Genomic DNA, 22,646 nt, shown 5'->3' with positions numbered 1-22,646 from the left:
AAGAGATCTTTATGTGCTTTGCTGAATTCGGTCCTGGAGTAGCACATATTGAATGTATTCCTGCATGTAGAAATGGCAATTCTGCATTCACTAAATGAAAGGCCATTTTTTCTGGACAATTCCTTCCTCCCATAGCAGCTTGCAAGTCCCAAATCTGGATTTCCTTCCCTTTGCCCAATTAGGATGAGTGATAACAGGTTTCTCAAGAAGGCTAGAAGAGAAACTCTGGAACAAAGACTAATTCAAACACAAAGCTGTACATACATTCATGTGTAACAAGAGAGGGCAAAGTCTTATGCCTGTTCTTTTACCCTGTACTACTTATTTCTGGCAGGGTGTCAGTAAAAATACTCAGAGGGGATGTCTCTCTCATTAAGCTGAGATATCCTGATTATAACATGAATCATCTGGAACATACAACATACATCATTCTGAGCTCCCAGAGAGCTCAAAGATGGTGCTGAAATCGTTCCTCCCACTGGAGAGGATACTATGATTTCGTCTCTTTTATTTAAAATCAACCACATTAGTAGCGCTGAAAATGAGAAACATCACCGCATTCTGAATTTCAAACTGAGGCAATGGCTGGTATCTGGGCAATGGAAGAAGAAGCAGAGAGAATATCACATTTGAATCAAGTCAGGTTTTGCTCTGTGCTCCTAGTTAGATTTTGTTTTTCAAATGAGAAACAATTTCGGAAGCTGCACAGCCCCATCAGGCCTGATCCCGGGAAGTTCTCAGCACTTCCAACTCACTAGCTGAAAAGAGGCTCAGGAAATGATAAGGTTGAATGCTGATTATCTATCCTTAGATAGTTAGTTACTCAAAGAGAAAACTATTGAAGAGAAACCATTCCTCATTGGATGTTTCCACAGAATTTTTCCTGAGAGCACACTGGTCAGAAATTGGGAAAATCAGTGGTGCTAGATCCCCTACCTACTGTCTGCAAGAGTAAAACTTCCTGAACAGTCAGAACCATTTATGGTCACCTATGTCAAAACCCATAAAACTTTAGAGGAACAACTGCCAACTTATGTGTCTTCTAGAGCAGGTGAGTCAAATACCACCCAAGAAGAAGAGCTACCACTACCTCTCTTTAATTCTCCTCAAGCAGTTAAGTCTCTACTGCACTGAAATGCTGCTGAGGGTTACTCACCCATCCCCTTGGTGTGGTTGAAGTCGCCTTTCACCACTTTACAGGTTTTGCCGTCACCACTGCAGATTCCACAGCGATCCTCTTTGGCAGCTGAGCCAATGATTCCATCGCAGCCAATTTTCTAATGACAACAACCAGAGGTCCCCATTATTTTGTTTGCAACATTAAAATATCTCTAAACATTGAGGTCAAGACTCAGATAAACACTTGACCGAAAGCCTGAATGGGAAGAGAATGCTATGAATTAGGGCAGCACTCATTTGAAACTGCTGAGCTGGTTATTCAGCAACCCCCTTTGCCCAGTACTACCTGTGTGAACTTTGACTCAGAAGACTTAACTGAAGAGTTTCAACAAATATTAGTTATTCAAGACATCGCCAGAGATTTTGCACTAATCCACACTAATTCGCTTCAAACAATGTTTCATGTTTGTATAGTACTTTCCATCTGAGAAGCTCAAAGGCACCCCAGTGAAAAGGACCACTACTACCATGATGTTTAGTTTAGAGAAGAGAAAACTGTGGCTTGCTTAACTTTGCTGGAAAATTAACCCAAGTAACCTGAGTCCTGGTCCTAGCCCTTCCCCACATAGAAATTCAGAGTGCTGTTCATGTAAAAATGCAGAGTGCAAGTTCCAACGTGGTGCTCACTGAAGAAGCTCTGCTTTGGATCAGGATCTTAATGGGGAGTCCAACACTCAGTTTGGATTGCATTTTGCAATAACTGAAAAAAGCTCTCACTAATTGAATGGTTCCAGATACCCACAACGCACAAATACTTACATGGAAGCAGGACATCATGTTCAAATTTGGCCAACCTGTACCGTAAGACTGCTTATATAATTATGAGCTTTTCAGATGCTTGCATTGTATGAAGTTTAGACATTCAATTGTAAAAAACATATAATGTTTTCTCCTAAAGCTTCATTTAAAATGGCATTTTCATAATTTTCTCTACCAACCTAAACTGCTTACCAATAAAAAACAGCAGCTTTGCTTGTACAGACAGTTATTACCAGAATAGTCATAGCATTTTCCCTGTAGCTGCAGAGATTGTCACGGTAATGTTACTCACTCACAAGCCATTTATAGGCTGACAGGGCTAAATTTTTAACACCATCAGGCATTATACTATTATTGTAACTATTTTGTGTACATTTTTCTCTTTTCATGTAAGACACTCAGAATGACCACCAACTCCATCTTGGAGCATAAATTTCTATTGAAATAAGAGTTTGCATTATGTATTTTATTAGCAGAGATTTTCCAGCTAAAAATAAGCTAAAGATTTATTCTCTGTAGGTAAACAATTTCTTGGCAAATGAGTTAGTGGGACTGTCACTAATAATAATTCTTTGAACAAGGCTATTGGTTCTCTCCCTTCCTGACTTCTTAAAATAAAGCCAGAGGAAAGTTGGAGAGCTATCTTAAGGAAAAATCAAAATAACAAACATTTTGAAAAATAAGGAAAGTGGGGAAAGATTAAGAGAACTCAAGTAAGGAAACTTGTTTATCTGAGACTGCGCACATCTAAGCAATGTAACTTAGACCTGAACTCAAACCTTTCCCTCGTTTCAAAAGACATGCTCCACTCCTTAAATCCAGACGAACTCCAGGGAGCAAAGACTCTCAGAATTCAGACATGTTCTGGTGCAGCATTTGTCTGAGTCAATCATTAGAGAAAGACAAACGCTGAGAAAGGACGATTATCCTCAAATATGTAAGTACATACAAGGGAAATGCTGCTTATTAACTAGAACAGCATGTAAATTGATAGACAAGAACTACAGAAAAGTAGTGGGAAGTGAAGTAAGGCAGGAAGATGATCGTGGAGTTTCTGGCAGTTGCAATTCTCAAAGCTAAACTTCACACTCATGTGCAACAATGATTTAGGGATATTGAATGTGATTCCGCCCCCAAAACAGAAGGATGTCCCAGCAGTTCTCCTTCCAGGAAAATAAATATGATTTATTAATGGCATTGCTGAAAGGCAGCTGGAAATATATGCCTGCCTGCCACCCTGCTGAGATACTGGAAAGGCTGCATTTAATTTAAGGCTTTTGTGCTATCTTTCATTGTACTCCATTGTTATTAGCATTGTGTAAGCATACAAATTAACAATGGGAATATTATAAGTGTTGAACCACACTTATTCCCAGCACTATGTAAGAAGTCTGCAGGACTGTAATGGATGCAGGCAGAGAGCAAGGTGTTAGCAATCACCTGCTTTGCTGTTTTTTGCCTTTCATCTTCACCCCAGCTCCCTGGGAGTGGAGGAAGGGGGAATGGCCCTTGACATATTCCCTCCTGTGGCACCCACCCTCTGCAGGACAAACTTTTCCTGTCAGTCCAGTTCTTCAGAATTAACGCCCCTGTTGGATATGGGCCAGGAAATGGCTTCTTACAAAGGAGAACTTGTAAGAGAATAAAACAGTTTTCTTGGCTTCAAGATGAAAATCAGTGCGTTCTTGCTACTTTATGGGGGAAAAAATATCTTGGAAGCACTTTACTCTTGTCTGTATAAACATCAGAGCTCATTTCCCCCTTCCCAAGCCTTCCAATCATTTCCAAAGTAAAAGCGCATTTAATAATGGCACATAATGAAACAGCTTTTCCTAAGATTTGACAGTGGATTTCCAAAAGCTCCAAAGTCATTTAGAAACGTTTTACACTGACCACCTCAGTCACTTGGATGCTTTGAAAACTTCACAGGCTGAAAACCCTGCTGCCCAGAAAACAAGAGATAAGGGGGAAGAGAGAGAGCTGGAAGGACGAGGAAGTAAAACACAACCTGCAACACCCTTCCTGGGATGAAAGGATCTTCCAGCAGCCCTTGGACCATGGACTGGAAAGATGTAAACTGAGCGCTGAGATGCATGTCAGCTCCATGGGGCAGGGGGATTTGTAGGGCACAGTCGCAGAAGGGCAGCTCCAGGTTTCTCCTAGGTGAGAAAGCCACTGCACTGGGCCAGAGGCACCGCTGAACACTAAGCCCCACCAGCCCGGGGGGGAGGATCGGTGGGGTCTGTACATCAGCAGCTTCTCACTGCCACGTTGTATTATGCTGTCAATGGTTGAAATATATGTAGCCTTTCTCAGTCTACAGGAGGATTTCAAAGATGTGAGGACTTAATTAGTGGCATGCAAAGGGCAAAGCCCAAGTCACATTGCTCAAAAGGCAAGTTTTCACAGCACAGAAACAATCCCTTAAATCCCAAATAACTCCAGGGAGTTATTTGATTTTTACCATCTCTAACTTGTTTTGTGCTGCTTCCTGCATACTGGGCAGTCCAGCACACTGATCAAGGTAAGGAGATTTTTTTTAGTAAGAAGCAGAAGCGTAGAAGGGGAAGCTGGACATCCTCAGGAATGAAAGACCTTGCACATAACAACCTTGTGTTTCCTGACCCAACCATTATCCTGTAGGTGAGCAGACTGAATGCATGGACCAGTCCATTCAGTATAGCTGGATACTTTCACAACCATCACTCTCGAGTAGGCTGAGGAGAAAGGAAGCAGGTTTGCTTCTGTTTTTTTCCTCATATTTACCAATATGATCTGCTAAGGAGAGAGCAGGGCATTTGAGACCCGGAGCTCTTCTGCGTTCAGAGGGAAGGAGAAAAAATGAAAAGCTGGCTTGGTATAACCACCAGGGTTATACAGGCTCATCAGGGGGAGTTCGTGGGTAGATTCGCCAGTGTCAGCCCTTCTCTTCGACTCTTGGAAGTTCCCTGCAACGTCTTACATCGAGTCAGACAGTGACATCCACAATATCTGCAAAGGGAGTGGTGTTAACACTGCCCAGGAGTTCCAGCTCCTGCCTACACTGGTGGTTGAAAGCCAGCAGTAGTTAGCAGCATCAACTGGACAAGTAAGAGCTATTTTGAACTCAAGCTGGTCTCTTGCCAATATTAAAACACAGGAGTGCTGGCAGGAGACTTAATCCTCTGGGTCTTCAAGTCCTGAGCAAAGAGGGTCACGAAGCCCATCCATCCATGGGCTTCTTAATGACCTTCCAGCCAGGCAGTCTCCTACTCTGACACCATGTTTTAGAAATATCCACTGACCATTAAACTGGCATGTTTGCTGAGCCAGAGGCCTAAAGTTCATTCTCTCCGAGCTGATATCTCAGTCCACCCTTCCTTCTCTCCCTTCCTCTCCTTCTCATTCTTATAATTAAACATTTGAAAATACTGCTTGTTGGGTGGTATTTCCAGCTTCCGTCATTGCTGGCTCCAGCATAGGAAAACTCTTCTGCATGCACATCATTTGGATTCTTCAGTGTGTGAACTATTTTCTGTATTGCTTGGGTATTTTTTAATGATATCTTTATTTGTATTTTGAATGGCTATGCGAGAGCTCAATTGATACAGCCTGTGTGAGTATGTTTTGCTACATAAACACAATTATTTTTGTTATATACACCCACCCTGTGTAAGAAATGACATTGTAGGCTCACAAAACTCTAATGCTTCCCATATGCTGAACTAACTAGCTGTCTCAATGGATCAAATATAAATATTGATGCAACATGTGCCATTTTACAAATTAATCATGTACAGACCATGCTGGTTATGACAGATTCATCTGTACTGCCAACTTTTTGTCCACGATATCCAGTGTTCACTAATACCTCAAGGGATGGAGCACATAAAACAGAAATATACATATATGAGCAACCAACATTAAGATCTGAGGGTATGAGAATTCTCACTTCTTTGCTTTAAACAAGACTGCCCTTGTAGAAGATTGTGTGTGTCTAACAGGATTCGTACACGAGCGCTAGCCTAGATCCCTGCTCGAGCAATTCACCTGCAAGTCACTTCTGTTTCTGTTCCACTGCAAATTTTGTGTTACGCGTTGGAGTCCATGTACAAGTTACTCCAGAAAATGCCGTCCTGTCGTTTCCTGAGCCTTCAGATTCTATCTCAATCAGAGCAGCTCTGCTGGAACAGGAGAGAGGCACTGCCTATTTTATATTTGCATTATCTTATCTGCGTTAGATAAGCAATTACACTTACTGACTGTGTTTAGATCCTCTAGTAGCTCATGGGGATCCTACATACAATTATTCTATCCTTCCCCCTTTCACACATAGATCCACCTTTTCATATATAGAACCTGAAGGTTTGTGTTGTCAAAATCCCTGGATTTTGGCACCAGAGCATGCTATATGAGCATGCAAATACTACAAAGTCCTTCCCTGCCCGGAGATCTTTCATATCACAGGAACTCCTTTGCTTCTGGCTGCTTTCTGTGGTTACTTCTCTCTGCTTCTTCCAAACCAGCTTCATCTGAATTGATACCCTCAAACCTGACTTCACCCTGCCTCTGCTCTGATTTGTACAAATGCCAACAAGGTGCAGATACCACCAGATTTTATATCAAGTGCCCAGTCTTTAAAAAGAGGCATCTATCATGTGAGTTCTAGATGTGAAAAGAAGGCATGTTTATCAGGACATGATGTAACAATAGCCTCCCTCCTGGTGGATTCTCGGCTGTTATGGCCACAAGTAAAAACTAAAGCCTCTTAGGTGGATAACACAATGAAATGGCTATGACATGTTCTTCGTGGGTTAACACAAAAGAAGAATAGCAGGAAAACAGCACCATTATTTTCCCCTATCCCACTGAAAAGTACCCTAAAAAAGTCGTAAGATACTGACAAACCAAGTCTTGTTTTTTGTTGCTACCCTCTATTCACCAAAAGCCCTGCTGTTCTTTCTAGGCCTCAGATTACATTGCTACAGACCCAGGAACTGAAAAAGGTAACTATACAACAGGTATTTGTAGTTCAAATAACCCTCCTGGACTTTGCGAGCATGCACTGAATAATTAACCAAAGTGCAGCACTAAACCAAGCTGTTGTGTGGAGACAAGTTATCCAGTCCAGAACATCTTGTACCACAGTTTGTAATGCAAGAGTACGAATAACATATGGAAAATACTCAAGTGAGGAGGTAAAGCCAAAACTCCATGCATCAATCAAAACCAAAAAGTTGGTACCTAATACGCAGAAAAGTTTTTTGCCAACAACTGGTCTGGTAGACAACTGTAATTTTTCCTCTGCTCATTGCGGCCCTCTCCTGACACTCTGCTTACCTAACGTGGAAAAACTACTTCTGAAAATGTGTCCAGTTTCAAATTTAGGCTTGCCTTTCATACTCCACAACAACTGGTTTTAGAAGAAAGTCAGTGTGTAATATGTCTGCTGTGCCAGGAGAGCCTAGTTCGTGGCTTGTCATCAGTGAATGTACTGTAGATTCACCAACACGTTAAAAGCAGCCGTGACATGGCAAAACGCTCTTGAGAAAAACAGATAGAGCCAAAACATCTTCACATCTTAAAACTGTTAAATCGCAGCAAAGACTGCCTTTGATCTCCAGCCAGGTTCTGCTGTACAGGATATGTTTTCAAAGCAACCTTGGATTACACCCTGCTGTACAATCTGTAGTCCCCATTAGAAAGTTCTTTCATGCTATCATGAGTCTCGGACTAATCCTCCTTTTGAGAGGAGCCGGCACAAAGTCATCTATGTGCATCGTAACAGTCAGCAAAGCAGCTTGTCTTTCTCCCCATACCACTGCTGTGTGACATCTGACACCTCTTTTAGTACTACTTCTGCCAGTAGTTTGGTGCTAACATTAGCAGCACAAACAGGACAAAGAACTGGGAATATCTTAGAAACTGGAAGATGTTCGAAATTGCACTGCTACCATGAACGTCGACTCTGTGAGAAACATATGCCAAGCAGGCTTGAGAGAGAACAAAAATCTCAGGGAATCTTCTCACTGAAAGCCAGCTGTCCCTTAAAGAGAAATAAGAGAAGATAAAAGCAATCAGAGCTGCAGGTTGCACTGTCCCATCCCATCTTCATCATGACTGAAACGTCTGTGCTAGAAAAAGCAAGCTTTGTGAAGGCAGGTGAGAGGAGAGGCTGCAAAGCCTACAGCTGCACTCATTTTCCTCATCATCAGATTAATGAGACTGCTGCTGTTCTCTAGCCTGTTACAGATTTTCTGTCTCTGAAAAACCCCAGGAGAAAATGAATTATCCTTGCTAGAAGACTATGTGCCTTTCAAGAAGAAAAGGTCAAAGCCCTGTGTATGCATTCAACAGGGCGTCTATATTTGCTCAGGAGACAGTAGGGGTAAGTGCAGTCATTGTTATCCTACAATGTTTCTACTAAAGTGACAACTTTATAGCATTGTCCTCAATTTTGAGATGAACTCCTGAAGCTCTTACACAGCTTTTATTTTGTCCTCATGCTGGCACGCTTCTATTACTATCAAGAAGAAAATGTTCAGCCTCAAAGACAACCCTTCTAAATAAGGACAGGATAAAATTGAGTAAAGACCTTATGATTTGTCTCAAAGACAAAGAGTAGTTTCATAAAAAGCCTAGGTGGTCTAGGAGCCCGTGCGCTAATTCTAGAGCTGGCTTTTCTTTCTCTAGGTGCTTCTGTGCATGAGCACAGTATTAACCAAGTGTATTCACTCCCACTGCCTTCAATTGCAGGAGGTAAATAGAGGGACGTTTCTGCTTATGATGGCTTTGCTTCAGGGATGGTGAGGCTGACACCAAAAGGCTTTGTTCACGCTGTTCAGTGTGAGCTCAGCTCACAGCTTTCAAATTAAACTCTGATAAATTCACAGACTGCAATTAAAGACTCTCCCTCTTTGGCACCTGTCTGCAGTTAGGGTATTTTGAGACTTATAGGACTTGCTCCAAGAACCTGTTGCTGCTTCCCTTCTCAAAATCCCTCTCACCTGGCAAGAACAGTTTTTTCTTTGCCACGTTCATCTACATTCCTTTTTCCAACAAGGATGCATGAGTTTCATTCCGGAGCATCTACCGGTGAAGGGAAAAGAGCTATTACATTTCCTGGATGATGGTGTTTGCAGGTGATGGTTTCTGCAAATGTCTATTACATTGGAAATGGGTCATTCCTGCCTTTGAAAGCCTTTAATTAGAAGAATTAAGCAAGAAAATTAAATAACAGTAATACCACCCTCCGATTTCAGCACTTATTCTCTTCTCCAGGACCCCTGCAATGCTCATTTCAAGGCTTTGTATACACTGGATAAAGAAATGAGGAGAAGAGTAATTAAATGAATATGTGATTAAATTGGTTTAATAGGCAGCTAGTTAGACAAGCATCTGTGGTAAATGGGGTACACAGTTACACACAGCAATTCTCAGCACTAAACTGCATATAATGCAGAAGAGTATTATAAATGAGTTCACGAGGCTTTCAAATCTGCTCCGCTTGATTTGATCATTTTGCATTTTCTCTCAGCCAGATGCAAACGGACTGAATGTTCTGCAGCTGTCATCACCTCTCTGCACAGTTTAAGGCAGTTGCCCCCGAGTTAGAGCGCAATTTGCTTTTCATGAGGTACCTCCAAAGCTCTGCGCTCATAAAGGTTTTCATTTGGAGGGGAGCTGGCTACTGCTCCTCACTGGAAGAAGAAAACATGCTTTGCCATAATGTCTGATTTACTGTTTGTGGCTGATCTGAACGTCTGGAGCAGCAAAGCTGGCCAGCCCAGAGCAATGGTCAATGGCACACAGCTGGAGGCGTGCAGCTGGCCTTAATATAACAGGTTATTAATAGATTTCTCAGTTTTTTTAGATACAGCTGAAAATAGGGAAAAAATAAGTAACTTGGGATCCACCACAGACCTGGCTCCATGCAGGGCACTCAGTATTAAAGAGCATGTAAAGAATCAAACCCCTCTGCTGGCTCCCTAGAAACTTGCTGTTCAGATTCTTAATCTGAACAAATTAGAAGGGCTGAATTAAACATGCCTCTTCAGCTGCTATTTGACAGGAAATGGTGAGAAGTGTTTCTTGCAGCAGTGCAAAATTCAATCCAAATAAGTGGAAAAGCTTTATCTCATTGCACTGCTATTAGTAAATGCATATTGTGTCCCAAAAACCTCTCCTAATCCTATGGGAATATGGTGTTCACTTATCTCCCTGCCTGGAGAGCTCAAAGCAATACAAATTGGTAGCTCTTAACCACTGCTCACTAGATGACAGAAATCAGAACTAATGCCAAATTTGGTGTGCCTTGTGCCCCTTGGGGCAAACCAGCACGACTCTAATGAAGTTAGTGGAGGCAAAGGGTGAGGCTATAAAGCTGTTCTGGTGGATACAACAGGCTGCGTAATAGGGAAAAGAGGAACTTGTAGCATGGGATAAAAATCTAGACTAGGAAAAACGCAGAGAAAGAACGGCCAGGAAGAATCCAGAACTGGCAAGTTTACAGTACCTGACGAAAACGTCTTTCACATCACTAATGTGTGGACAGCAGATTTTGAACACAGGCTACATGGACCAGAGAGAGAAGAGCCACCAAGCGTCTGCCCTGCAATAGTGTCCATGACAAAGACCTTGAATCCAACACTACACGCTGCTAGCGACAACCATCCTAACTGTTCTTTACTATCTTTATTTAGACATTTTTCTTCTCTTCCTTCTCTCTCCCAACACTCTAAATTTCTAGTTAGTATGGGTCTACACATCTCTACCTGGATTTTCAAGGAATCTGAAACAGTAGCTCTAAGAGATAGGCTCCTAATCATTTAATGTGCTGCATTATGAATCGTTTCACTGCCCAGCAAACAGCAAGGAAGAGCTGTATTACAAGGATCTCTCTACCGTGCCCTGACTGACACCTCCTTCCAGTTCCATAGTCATTGCAATGGTTGCAGGCAATTGCACCTTCACTCCAGGAAAAGGAAATCAAATAATCTGAAAACTCCTGGAGACAGTCCTCTACGTTTCCACTGTCAACTTGTTTGACCAGAGATGAAAGGAAAGGAGCATGTTTGAGTCTTCGCTAGTCCATGTAGGAACAACCACCCCTTGCTGGACAGCCCAAGGAAGCCTGCCCTATGCTCCCTCTGGCTTGCTCTCTCTGTGACCTGAGCACAGGACAGTGCAGATGAGAGGCAAAAAAAAAAAAACCAACAGGTTTAGGCTGCGCTCCAGGCTGCAGGATTTGCTCCTCTAAACCTACATTCTCTATTGCTTGGAGCTTTATCACCTAGTTTGGGGGAGAAAGGGAACCTTTTCCTTACTGCAAGGGAAACAGGCCTTTCAAACACTTCTGATGGGCCCTAACAGTAACTCAGCCTGGCATCACCTAGTAATACAGGTAATAAAATCACACAGATGTAAGGCTATATAGGGAAGCTACTGGCTCATGCAGCTCCAGGAGCCAAAAAGCAACTGGTAATGCAAAATTTTCTCAGTATTTCTAGATAGGCCCCAGACAGAGCTGAAAAGCACCATGATGCTGATAATGTGACACTTGTAACAGGCTAGCAACAATTTATAATCCAGTCTGCAGCATAAGCCTTCTCCCAGTGATTCCTCTAGTAGCCAAAATGGAGCAGTTAAGCAAGCCAGATTTCCACTCTCTTCCCACCCAAGCCATTTGATGACACACAACTGACTGTGATCACTGAATGATCCCAGCTGTTCAGTGATAATCTCATACCTCAGGCATTAATCAAAATTCTAAGATCAAAAAAGAGCTGTGGAGTGCTTGCAATGGGTCTTGCAATACAGGGCTGCCCTCTCTCACCTCTAGGACAGCCTCCCAGCCTCCCAGCCAGCCGGATGCCTGCTCTTTTAGGACATACACAGCTACCCCATACTAAACATACACTTGAAATAAGAGAAAGTTACTCCACCTGGCACTTGCCATGTACACAGAGGTCAGTCTCGTAGGGCCCACATGGAGTACCATCAAGGACTCTGTCTGTCACCAGCACAGGGGAATCCTTCCCCAGCGGAGAGCAGAAGAGCTCACATGGCTTATCTGGAAAAAGAAACACACAAGCAACTTCCTTCAGGAGCAGCACAAATAAGTGCCTGAGGCAATGGCAACTGAGCCATGTAATGCAGTCACTGCATAAACGGATGTACAACAGCATCTATTGACTTTCGTATCTTTGAGGGAACATGAAGTTTTCAATTTAGGCCTGTTGTCTCCCCACTTAGTTATATCTATCAAAGGGTTAAATTGATATGGTTGGTCTTTTAAGACACGTACCAAAAAAACATTCAGTCAGCATACTTCTTTGTACCTGTTTGTGAATGGAAGGCGTTTGCTACAGGGAACACTCAGCAGTCTGGCTTGAATGGTTATTAATTAGACTGTGTGGGCGTCTCGGACAAAATTCAGGCTACATCAAGTGATCTTAGAAGGACAAACAGATTCTCCAGTCCACTTCTGCTCTTGATGGACTGAATTAACTCCTTGCGTCAGTTTGCCAGTAAGAACACTTGCGTATATAAATTTGAAAGGCTTTTGCATACACATTACCTACTGTTTCCTTAAACCGATACTTGGTGGTCCTACAAACATTTCTGCCAAACTAGGCTGCTGGGATATCTGCGGAAGGCACTCCCAAATTCATCTGAAATACTTTGACAGAGAAAAACTGCATTTTTCACCCACACCAGTGGCAATCACTATGTTATATATTTAGGCCTTCACTTAGGAAGACCTGCTATTGGGTTTAGCTAGAGAAAGAGTTAAGTAAGAAAGCTTTTTCAAAGATTCGTGTCATTAACTGGCAGCATACAGCAGATGTCAGGGTTTGCAGATTGCATTCACCATGTGTCTAAGTAACAGATATTTAGGCAGCGTAACGTTTTTCCTTTGGAGCTGACTCTCTGCTACTCGCAGACTTCGTCCAAGGAAGAACCTATAGACATTCAAATGGAAACATGTTTTGCTCTGCATAGGCAGGTACTCATCAGACAGAAGAGGGAATGTTTGCCAGTACATTACACTAAGCGCCACAGGCCTTTTCTAAGTTCCCAGTGAAATCAAAAACCTGCAAAAGTAGAGCTTGAGCAGAGTGCAGAAGATGATTAGCTCAAGGCTGGTATGGGTCTGTATCTATTTCTCCCTGAGTGTGGTGCTTGGATGTGCTGCAGCAAGGAACTGGAGAACAGTGCATGGGTGCTCCAATGTGCTTAAAAAAAAAAAACCAACTTTGCACTGAGGTGCAAAATCGAGCTGCCCTCTGCCCATTTTGGGAGAGGAACTACAGGCACATCCTGTGGAGGTTCAAACTCCCTGCCTTTTGTTTGATGCAAAGCAAACTCTCAGAGACGAGATTTTGATTTCATTTGGCAGGAGAAGCTAGGAAAGCTGTTGAAAGAGGAGCTTGTGCAGAAGACCGCTAATCTGACCACCTCTGAACAGCCTCTCTTTCTGCAGCTGCGAGGAATGCCTGGCTGCCTGCTCTGCAACCAGGCACAAAAAGTTTCTGATTTACAGCCTTAGGTATACACTCCACTGAGCATCAAAAGTCTACTATGGACAGGAGGAGTTGGAGCTGGTTAGTCTGACCACGGGCCATGCTGCGGCCTGGGAAACTGGGGCAACACGGCGCAGGTGAGTGAGGCTTTGCTAGAAATCAGGAACAACGCTGGCTATTATCTTTTAGTAACAGCTTGGTCAGGCCTCACGTGGCCACAAAATGGCATATCACTCCACCAAAAAAAGAAAATCAGGAGAATTTTCTGTAACTGAAACTACACTAGGAAGTCAGGGAAAAGGCAGTTTTCTTGGAATGACTGAGTTATCTGGATCACAAACTGGGACACAATTTAAATAGCTGGCCTCCACTGGCCTCTGTGGACGCCAGATTGCTACGGCACCCGCAACCGTAAGACGAGAGAAAAAAAATATCAGCTCAGGGCTTGGCTTCAAAGGGTTAAACTTCCAAAATGGTACGCTGCAAATACTGCCTAACAGAAGTCTTCGTCCTCTTGGGAGAGCCCTAGTGCTTACTCCACCACTGGGAACAGGTTTTCTGCAAGGAAAAGGCAGATTTTTTTTTTTTAAGTATACTTTCCCTGCAGTGTTCTGAGAACTCAGGATTTACAGATTATGTCTGTGGCCCTTTTTATGAATGAGGCAGTTATGATGGATCTCAGTGAAGTCAGCAGCAAAGCTCAAGAGCTACATATCTCCAAACGAGCCATAATAACAAAATCTTTTTATTCAGGCATCGCTGAGAAATGCTGAGCTGCAGTTTCAGAGGATTTGATTATTCGTGAAAGCAAGTTGTTGTTTTGATTTCTTGAGAAGGGCTTTGGAAGTGTCCAGCCAGCTTCTGGATGAAGGCTGCTTCTATGATAGATAATACATCTATTCAAGAAAACCCTAAACTCTGCAAATAGCTCACAGAACCTCCTGGCACCCAGGGAACATCCACCAAGCGGGAGACAGGCTTTGCTGCAAGATAGACCCCAGGGATTCATTAAGGAACATTTTCCTTTGAAGTCAGATTCTACTCTCAGCTTAATGCTCTGAGGTGAACCATGTCTGGCACCCAAAGGAAGCAAAAATGCCAAGTGGGATGAACTGGGATGTGTCCAGCGTAGTCTGGGATGGCATTTGCTGTTGTTCTTCATTCCTCGTCCTGAGATGCTCTGCTAAGTCATCAAAGTGAACAGATGTAGATGTAGGATTTACGCAGTGGTGTATGGATATTTCCTGTTTATTCTCTACTTATTTCCTAATAATTTCTAAGATTATCCCTGCCCTGACAATCACAGAGCTTCTCTAGTGCTTATAAAGGTCTAACCGTTATGACCCCAAGACGTCTGAGCTGAGTGGTAATAGATATTTCACTGTGTACGTACAGCTCAATCTGGTTTTCCCCATGTGCTTTATTTTCAACATATCAACATTTTCACCTTTTTCATTATTCACTACGGTGAAACCCTTTTGCATATTTTTGTCACCAGTTCTAGTTTTGATGAAGCTAACGATGTTGAATATTGTCTAACGTCATCACCTCACTATTCACCTCTTTTTTAGGCCATTTATGAATATGCCAGACAGCAGAGGTCCTGCATGGACCCACAGGGATTCCCTGACGATCTCTTCCCATTTTGAAAAATGATAATTTATTTCTATCCTTTGCTCCCTATCCTTTAGGCAGATGTTAATCTACCGTATGATCTTCCTTTTTATTCTACAGCAGCTTAGTTTCTTTACAAGCTTTTGATTATATTAACTGAATCACTTTCATTCATATGTGTGCTGATGTTCTTTACTAGATTTATGAGGCATGACTGCATTATATAAAAATGGTTACCCGGCAATATTTCATATACTGTTTGGGCCAAGCCAGTTCAACATTCCTACTATTATGTAGCAGCATCTTGTGGACCACCATGTGAGAGCCGCCCTCTTTGCTTTGATAAAGCACCTGGACATGAGTAGGAGGCTGATGACAGGGCCAAATGCCACGTGTGCCAGGTGTGGTCTACTGGTCACCAGCTGGACCACTCTCAGCTGGGCCATTATCTCAGGAAGCACTGCAATCCTGAACAAGCTCTCCAAAAACGATGCACAAACTAGAACTCAGAGATTCTGGGGGCAGAAAAGAATTTGGTTGTTGGAACATATGACCTCTATAGAGCTGCAACTGCATGGATGGGGTGTGAATGCACCAGCAGTGTGGAACTGTGTGTGTAAGGGAGTTTGGTAACGAAATGCATGGATTAGGGAAAGGCAGACATGAAGGAGCCATTCTGCAGTTTGAAAGAATCAGCTGTATAAATAAGAGAGACAGATGAGCAGTGTGCGGTGTCATCTTGTAGGGCACACTAAAATTTTTGGAGCAAGCTCAGAAAGATGAGCAGAATGCATAGCAGATGGGACCACCATCCGCTAGCAACCTAGCATTCCCAAACAACCCAGTGTTTCAAGACGACACAGATGCTCTAAGGTGTTTAAGTGCCTAAATACCTTTTTTGGATGTGGACCAAGATAAAAAGTGTGGGAGGAAGGATGTGTTTCTAGCACTCTTTCAAGCAGTGGAAGACTCGTTTCTGGCAATCTGAGTGCAACCCTAGCTAGTAAAACCCATCTCAGAATTACACACACAGACATAGAAAACCATATGGCACCCAGAGCACAAAGCGGCCAAGGACAGGAATATTTTGTACTTGCAGTTGAAGGAAAGGAATAGATGGATACTGAGGGACTGATTTGAGTCTCTCTAGTGGACTCTCACGGTTATCCTAAAGGACTTTCGGTGGAAGTACAATGAGAAGTACAAAAACAAACACTTAAAGACGGAAATATGAGAACCAAATTAGGGCAGCCAGAGGAGCGCAGCAGAAGAAACACTTTTGCTCAAAGAGAGGGACATGCCTAAAAGGCAGCTCTATGTCCCAGACAAAGTGTTTCCTCTAGGGCATGACTCTAACTCTGCAAGTGCTGAAGACCTGGTTTAAGTTTGGTTTCTATTGTCTAAGCAGGAAGCTAAGATAGCAGTAACAGAAGTGCAGGGCCCTGGTAACTTGTCCTTGCTGCTAACCTGCAGCCTTCTGGTTCTGCTTCTTCCAGGATGAGTTAGGGAAGTACCTCTGCACTGTACACTCACCTGGTAAAACTATTTCGGAAGGAGGGCAGAGGCAAACAATGAGGTAAAACAGCCTATTTACTGGGGCTTCTCAATAAATCACACTCTGAGGGTTTGCTGCAGGAACTGGAATGCTGTCTGTATGCTTGCCCTGGTGTAAAACCTAACCTGTCAGTGCTAACATGGGAAAGGCTTATATCCACTGCCTGGTGTTCTGGTGTCAGTTCCAACACCACCCTCCTCTGTTCAAGCATGTCTTTAAGACAAAGAAACAAAACCAGCTTCGTCCATTTTTCAGCAGAGTGCAGTGAAAGATGTTTATCCCTATAGAAAGGATATTATCACGATCCCTTTTCATGTCCCCTCTTCATCTGGTTGAATAGTAGGTGAACAGCAAGATTCAGCAAAGGAAGCAAAGGAAGCAAAGGAATGTAAGTAGAACAGGCAATCATGCTGAAATGCCCACAAAAGACTCACATAAAAAATGTCCCCAGGGAATCCTTCTTCTTGTTTTCAGTTCCAAATTGAATTGAACTTTCTCATATTAAAACTCCAAAGCTGCCTGTTTGGATTGGGAACCTAGTTCAGCCCCTCACTTCTCCAGCACTACACAAAGAAATCTAAAATGTCTTCTGTTAAAAAAGCTGAAAGAACAGCAGGGCAGCAACAAGAGCAAGTAATTCATCTTTCAGACCTAGCTACGGGGAACATACTGTAACCTTCACACTGACAAATGGGGGTCTCACAGATTAAATCAAGATAGGTTGAGAAGCTGCAGTGAAAGAGCAGCAAGGAATTAGAGAAGAAGCTGAAAAAACTTACCATCAATGACGACAGCTGTCAGGAGGCTTTTTTTCTTGTTGGTATATCTGTCATGGGCCTGGCACTGTTGGTCCCTGAAGCTTGGCACACCTTTAGGGCAGGGCAAGTTCTCGCACACGGTGTGCTCCACACTGGCTCCCCGGCAGTTCTTCCCACCTGGCCCCGGGCTATCACAGAAAGACAAACCGGGGTCACCAGGAATAGCACAGCTACTCACAGGCACATCTTTGCTTAGGTGTTCCTGTCCAGTGCAACTCATGAAATTTCAGGCAGGATCGTTCCCTTCAGAAGTTCCTTTCTGGAGGCCAAATTCTGCTCTCAGGGCTCTGACAGAAAATAATTCAAGCTCCAGGCTACACCTATAATGGGCTCTCTGGAGCATGTTCTTTGGTAGCGTCCAAAGATCGATAAATAGGCACACTGCAGACAGCAGGCAATCCAACATGCTATTCACCTGTGGGCATTAACCAACCTTCTCAGAAGCCTAAGTTAGGCTTTGGAAGGTGTATTGAGCATGACATGTAAAGGCTAAGTACTTATTATATTTGCCATGGTCAGGCAGTTTGCAAGTCAATTTGCAGTTGCACCACAAACGCCAAAGTTAAGTATTTATATTTTTAATGAGGAACCTAGGAGCACTGTAGTTATGTTACTGTGCACAAGATCACACCACGCACCCAAAGCAGAGGCAGGCAATCTAGAATGCATCACCATTCCCTTCCGACCGTTTGCTTTGCTCCCTGCCTCAAACGCCCTTAAAAACAGAGACACAGCAAATGTCTCTTCAGCATACAACCCTCTACAGTTCTGTTTTCAATATTTTGAAACTAAAACAACACAAAAGTACTTATAACCTGTACCCTGAGTAGCATGTCCAAAAACCAAATCTATGCAGCAGATAACCTCCATCCATGAAAACCATGCCATTTTATACATTTGTTTTTGAAACATGCAGGAAGGGCTACTAATTCAACATCAGGATTAAGCCTCTGCATAATCTGTTTATTCTTGTTTATTCTTCCCCAGAGAAGAAGACAAACTAAAACACTCTATAATAGCCTGTATTTTGCTTCTTTGAAAAAAAAAAAGCACTAAATAAGCCACAAACAAAAACCCAAGCAAGTAAAAGACTCAGCCCTGCTAACAGATTACAATTTCTTTATATACTTGCTGACACTTTCCTGAATGTGTCATATACTCATCTCTCCAGCTGTAATCAGCAGAGACAGATAAAATCATGCTCTTACTTTTTTTTTAAACAGATTGCTGTAAGAAAGCAACTCCAGCCAAATTCCAGTTTTTAGCAGCAAGGAAGTTTATTCCAGAGGCTTCTTCTCCCCTCTTTCTCCGAAGAGCAGTAATCATCAGGTTACATCACTCAGCTAATTAGAAAGCACGAGCCTGATTGCATATCTTTACTTGTGTCAGTGGTCTCAGTAACAGGTGTCTGTTCATTTATATGGTGGCTGTAGGACCAGACCTTTGCTCTGCTAGCTGTGCTGGACTCAGTGAGTTCTGCATTCAGTGCAACAGAATCATTTGACTCTGCAGACGAGAGTTTTATGCCAAATTTCAGCCTAGATCAAATTTTTACAGTAGCTGCATAAATCCTAGAAAAAAAGAATTCTTTTTAAAATGGAAATGCTAATCTCCAATGATACTGTAACATCACAGAGGGTCACCACGGGAACAGCCTGAACAAACACCTGCTTGCACTGGTAACACCTCTCTGCCACCAACACGTGAGTAGCAGCGGATGCGCTGAAACTGATGCAGAAGTCTTCTAGGAGGATCATGTGTGCTGCTTTAGACTGGATGACACAGATGCTCAGTCCGGGTGACTAGGAACACAATGCAGACTTTTTCCCACGTGAACCTTGTACTCTACATAAACACATCAAATACATGAACTTTGTTTCAGCACAATTTCTTTGGCTACCACAAAGTAAGAGAGACACAGAACATAAGTGACTCTCTATGCTTGTGTGTGTGTGCGTGCGTGTGTGCGTGCGTGCATGTGCACACGCAAGAGAAAACAGAAGATGAAGGCAGGGAGAATACTCAACTAGTCACCGAGGGCTCTTTGGACAGCTGGGTATCACCATGGAACATGAGATACAGCAGGACTACTATTTACTGTGTTTTCATCAGCAGTTGCTTTGGCTTTAATCTTAAGATGAAGAGGTCATTAACGTGCGAGGAACTCTCTATGAGTTTGCCAATACTGACTGGAAGCTACTAGCTCTCGTTATTGGTAATAATGGTCATTGGTAACAATAAAGTCACAGTCGAATCCTTTGTTAGGAGACAGAGACACAACTCCCAGTCAGTGGGAGCTGCAGGAACTTGGTGCCTTTTGGCCTACTATTCAGCTGCCTGACCTGTCTTCCCTTTCTAATTAAGGAATAAAATGAACCACCTCCTTCTGATGTAGTGTCTCCCAAAACTGAAGAGCTGGATGCACTGAGCTCATCAGCCACAGAGCATCTCACAGATCTGGGGGATGTTCCTAATCCCAGTAATCCAAGAAAAATAATATGCCCAACAAGACCGTCCCATTTCAGTACCCATCCATCCAACAGCATCATGCTGTATTTGGTAGTACATTGCTCCTTTCAACTGGACTGAGTCTACTCAAATACTAGTAGACTATACAGAGCCTATTCAAGGGGTTCAGGAACAAGCAGATCAACAGGCATGGACAGACAGTCAGAGAATGGGCAGGGCACAGTTCTGCCATGCTGATCGTGTTCTGCTCTGTTCCTGTTTGGGTAGGGAATGTAGAATTACTGACATTCATTTTTTCACTTAACTCACCTCTGACTATAATATTTCAGTATTACAGGCTTCTCAGCATGTTTGTATGTGATACTGAGGGTTTTCACCATGCAAGATGAAGAAAAACAACAACAGTCACACTCTCTGGTCTTCTGCAGATGGTTACCTGGCACTCATTTGCATGCCTTCCTTTCCCTGCTTCTCACCATTTGCGTGACTTCATCGCTGTGACCCTTCCACCTTTCCACACGCTGAGACCAAGACTTTGAGCAACATCTCTACCAGATTCTGCCAAAGATCTCACAGCCAAGGGAAAGGCAGGGCCAACAAGGCTTTAACCACCGTGCTCTTGGAGCTGATGAGATCCCTGAAATCCCAGCTCCCAAGCCCTGCATGTTATGGGCTCTAGCACTGCCTGGGATTTCGAACAAACAGTGTAATTCAAGCCCATCCTGACACACCCCCGAAACAGTGACTGAGAGAGAGTTCCTTGTAGACAACTTCACAGTCATCTTCCACCACGTTTGTGCCAAGAGAATCCACCCACTAATGGAACAGAAGTTACTAAAGCCCCTTTAAACCACCCCAACCCTTTTACATGACATGAAGGGACTGGAGAAGGGGTGGGGATCTCATTCTGGTGTTCTGCTTAAGCCAGTGGTTTTCTCTTCAATACTTCTGTGCAACGATAGTCCAAAGCCTAGATGAGAACATAAGGCAACACAACTCAAAAATTTGCACGTGCTAACTGGCTAACACGCTGCCTTACAACCATTTAGAGGCAATGCATGCAAACACTCACAGAAATTACAGAGAGGAAAAACCAAATCAAACAGTGAAGCAACTGGTTTAAAAATACTGATAGTCCCACAGGCTCAAAAGACAGATGGCAGGAGTACAGATTCCAGTAAAGAAAAAAATCCTAAGACCAAGTATATATAAAATAAAAGATAAATCCCTTAGCCAATATTTTTGGACAGTGAATAAACCAGCTGCAGAAGAAATGGGCTGAAGCCAGGAATATGAAGCAAAAGAAGATCACGTGTGTTTCCCCAGCCAAGAATGCATATGAGCAAGAGAATTTTAAAATCAGTGTGCAATCTTGGAGGCAGCATTTCCTGTAATTTAAGGAAAGACAATGAATGGATTTAGGTTCGGTCAGCACTGTGGTTAAAAGAGACTTTTTGTAGCTGACAGCAAAGAAACCAGCTCAGTCTCTTGTTCTGTAAAAAAGAAGCTGGTAAAAATAAAGCCTGGACATTGTAGACATGCAGTTGCAACTCAGCCTTACTTAAGGAGAGCAATAAACAAAAATTTCCCTTCTGCATGAATACACACAGCCAGCCAGTGTGTGCCCATCCACCACCTAGGCACTTCTTTAGAAGGACTATGTTGCTGGCCAGAATCTCAGCTTCTATTGAACAAAGATTCCTGTGCTTTGTCTGTGAAGAAAACTTTAAATAAGAAGAAAGTGAGAGAGATGCAGAACTTGGACTGCTGCTGTCAAGATTATGAGCATCCTCATTCCTCTCAGAAGTTACAACACACACAAATAGGGGTTGTCATCTAAATGGCTACAATGGTAACCTGTTCAGTCCTCCTGTAAGAAAAAAGGAGTTCTGAGTGTGCCTCAGATGATCTGAGGGACGAAGGACGGCATGTGGGAGACAACATCGCCTGCGTTTTCTTCCTGAATCAGGAAAATGCCAAGCGTAAGCAGAGAGCATGGGCCTATTTACAGTCACTGTGCAGGAGTGGAAAGACACACACTGCAGCATAAGGATCTATGCACCCTTCCATGTGTGGGAATACTTTCCTTTTCTTAGGCAGCACAACCCCATGTACAGAGTATTGGAAGGTGCTTTACCAACACAGCTACATATTGTTATGATTGCTGTCAGCCAATATATTGCTTCCCAAGCCCACAGTCTGCACTGCCCGCAAAACTGATGTGTAAGATGTATTGGCTCAATTTGGTCTGTACGTCCAGCTCAGCCCCTTCTCATTTACTGAGCTGCTGGAGAGGAAACACAGCATCACTTTTCTGCCAGGCTACATGTCTTTAATTCCATTTAATCTATGTCTGAATCATTGCAATGGGCCCTTCCGATGGTAGCCCATCAAGTCACTTCCACAGCCACCTGCTTTGCTCCCTAAGTCACTCCAGGATTGTGTTCTGGTCCTTGCTGCTGGTGCACACCACATGTACACTGCACTGCTCTGCTGCCCATTTCTTCCCTGTACTCTTGCAGCAAGATCTGTTTAAGCGCTACACGCAAAAAGAAATCAGCAGGATGTGAAGACTTACGGGGGATTGTCGCATTTCCGCTGTCTGAACCGCACTCCTGTGCCACAGGTCCGGCTGCACATGCTCCACTGACTCCACACGCTCCAGTCTCCGTCAACATGCTCGGGGATGGGAGTTTTACTGACACACTCCCCAGCTCGGCACCACTGAAACGCAATTGTGTTAGCACA

General features: G+C 43.2%; 1 protein-coding gene across 1 annotated transcript in view; it reads right to left on the bottom strand.

Moving 5' to 3' along the window:
• ADAMTS17 (ADAM metallopeptidase with thrombospondin type 1 motif 17) overlaps window positions 1–22,646 on the bottom strand; it is a 203,565-nt gene that overhangs the window by 63,707 nt on the left and 117,212 nt on the right. The window contains exons 12-15 of the mRNA XM_068958707.1: window positions 22,477–22,622; window positions 17,391–17,557; window positions 11,862–11,989; window positions 1,157–1,277 (exon numbers count right to left, since the gene is read on the bottom strand). Of these exons, the coding sequence (XP_068814808.1) occupies window positions 1,157–1,277; window positions 11,862–11,989; window positions 17,391–17,557; window positions 22,477–22,622 (562 nt within the window). The remainder of the gene's footprint in view (window positions 1–1,156; window positions 1,278–11,861; window positions 11,990–17,390; window positions 17,558–22,476; window positions 22,623–22,646) is intronic.

Source organism: Struthio camelus, chromosome 12 (genome assembly GCF_040807025.1).
Source record: "Struthio camelus isolate bStrCam1 chromosome 12, bStrCam1.hap1, whole genome shotgun sequence".
In the NCBI taxonomy this organism is placed as follows: Eukaryota; Metazoa; Chordata; class Aves; order Struthioniformes; family Struthionidae; genus Struthio; species Struthio camelus.
The sequence above is the reverse complement of the archived record's forward strand: the minus strand, read 5'-3'. Positions and strand labels throughout refer to the sequence as shown.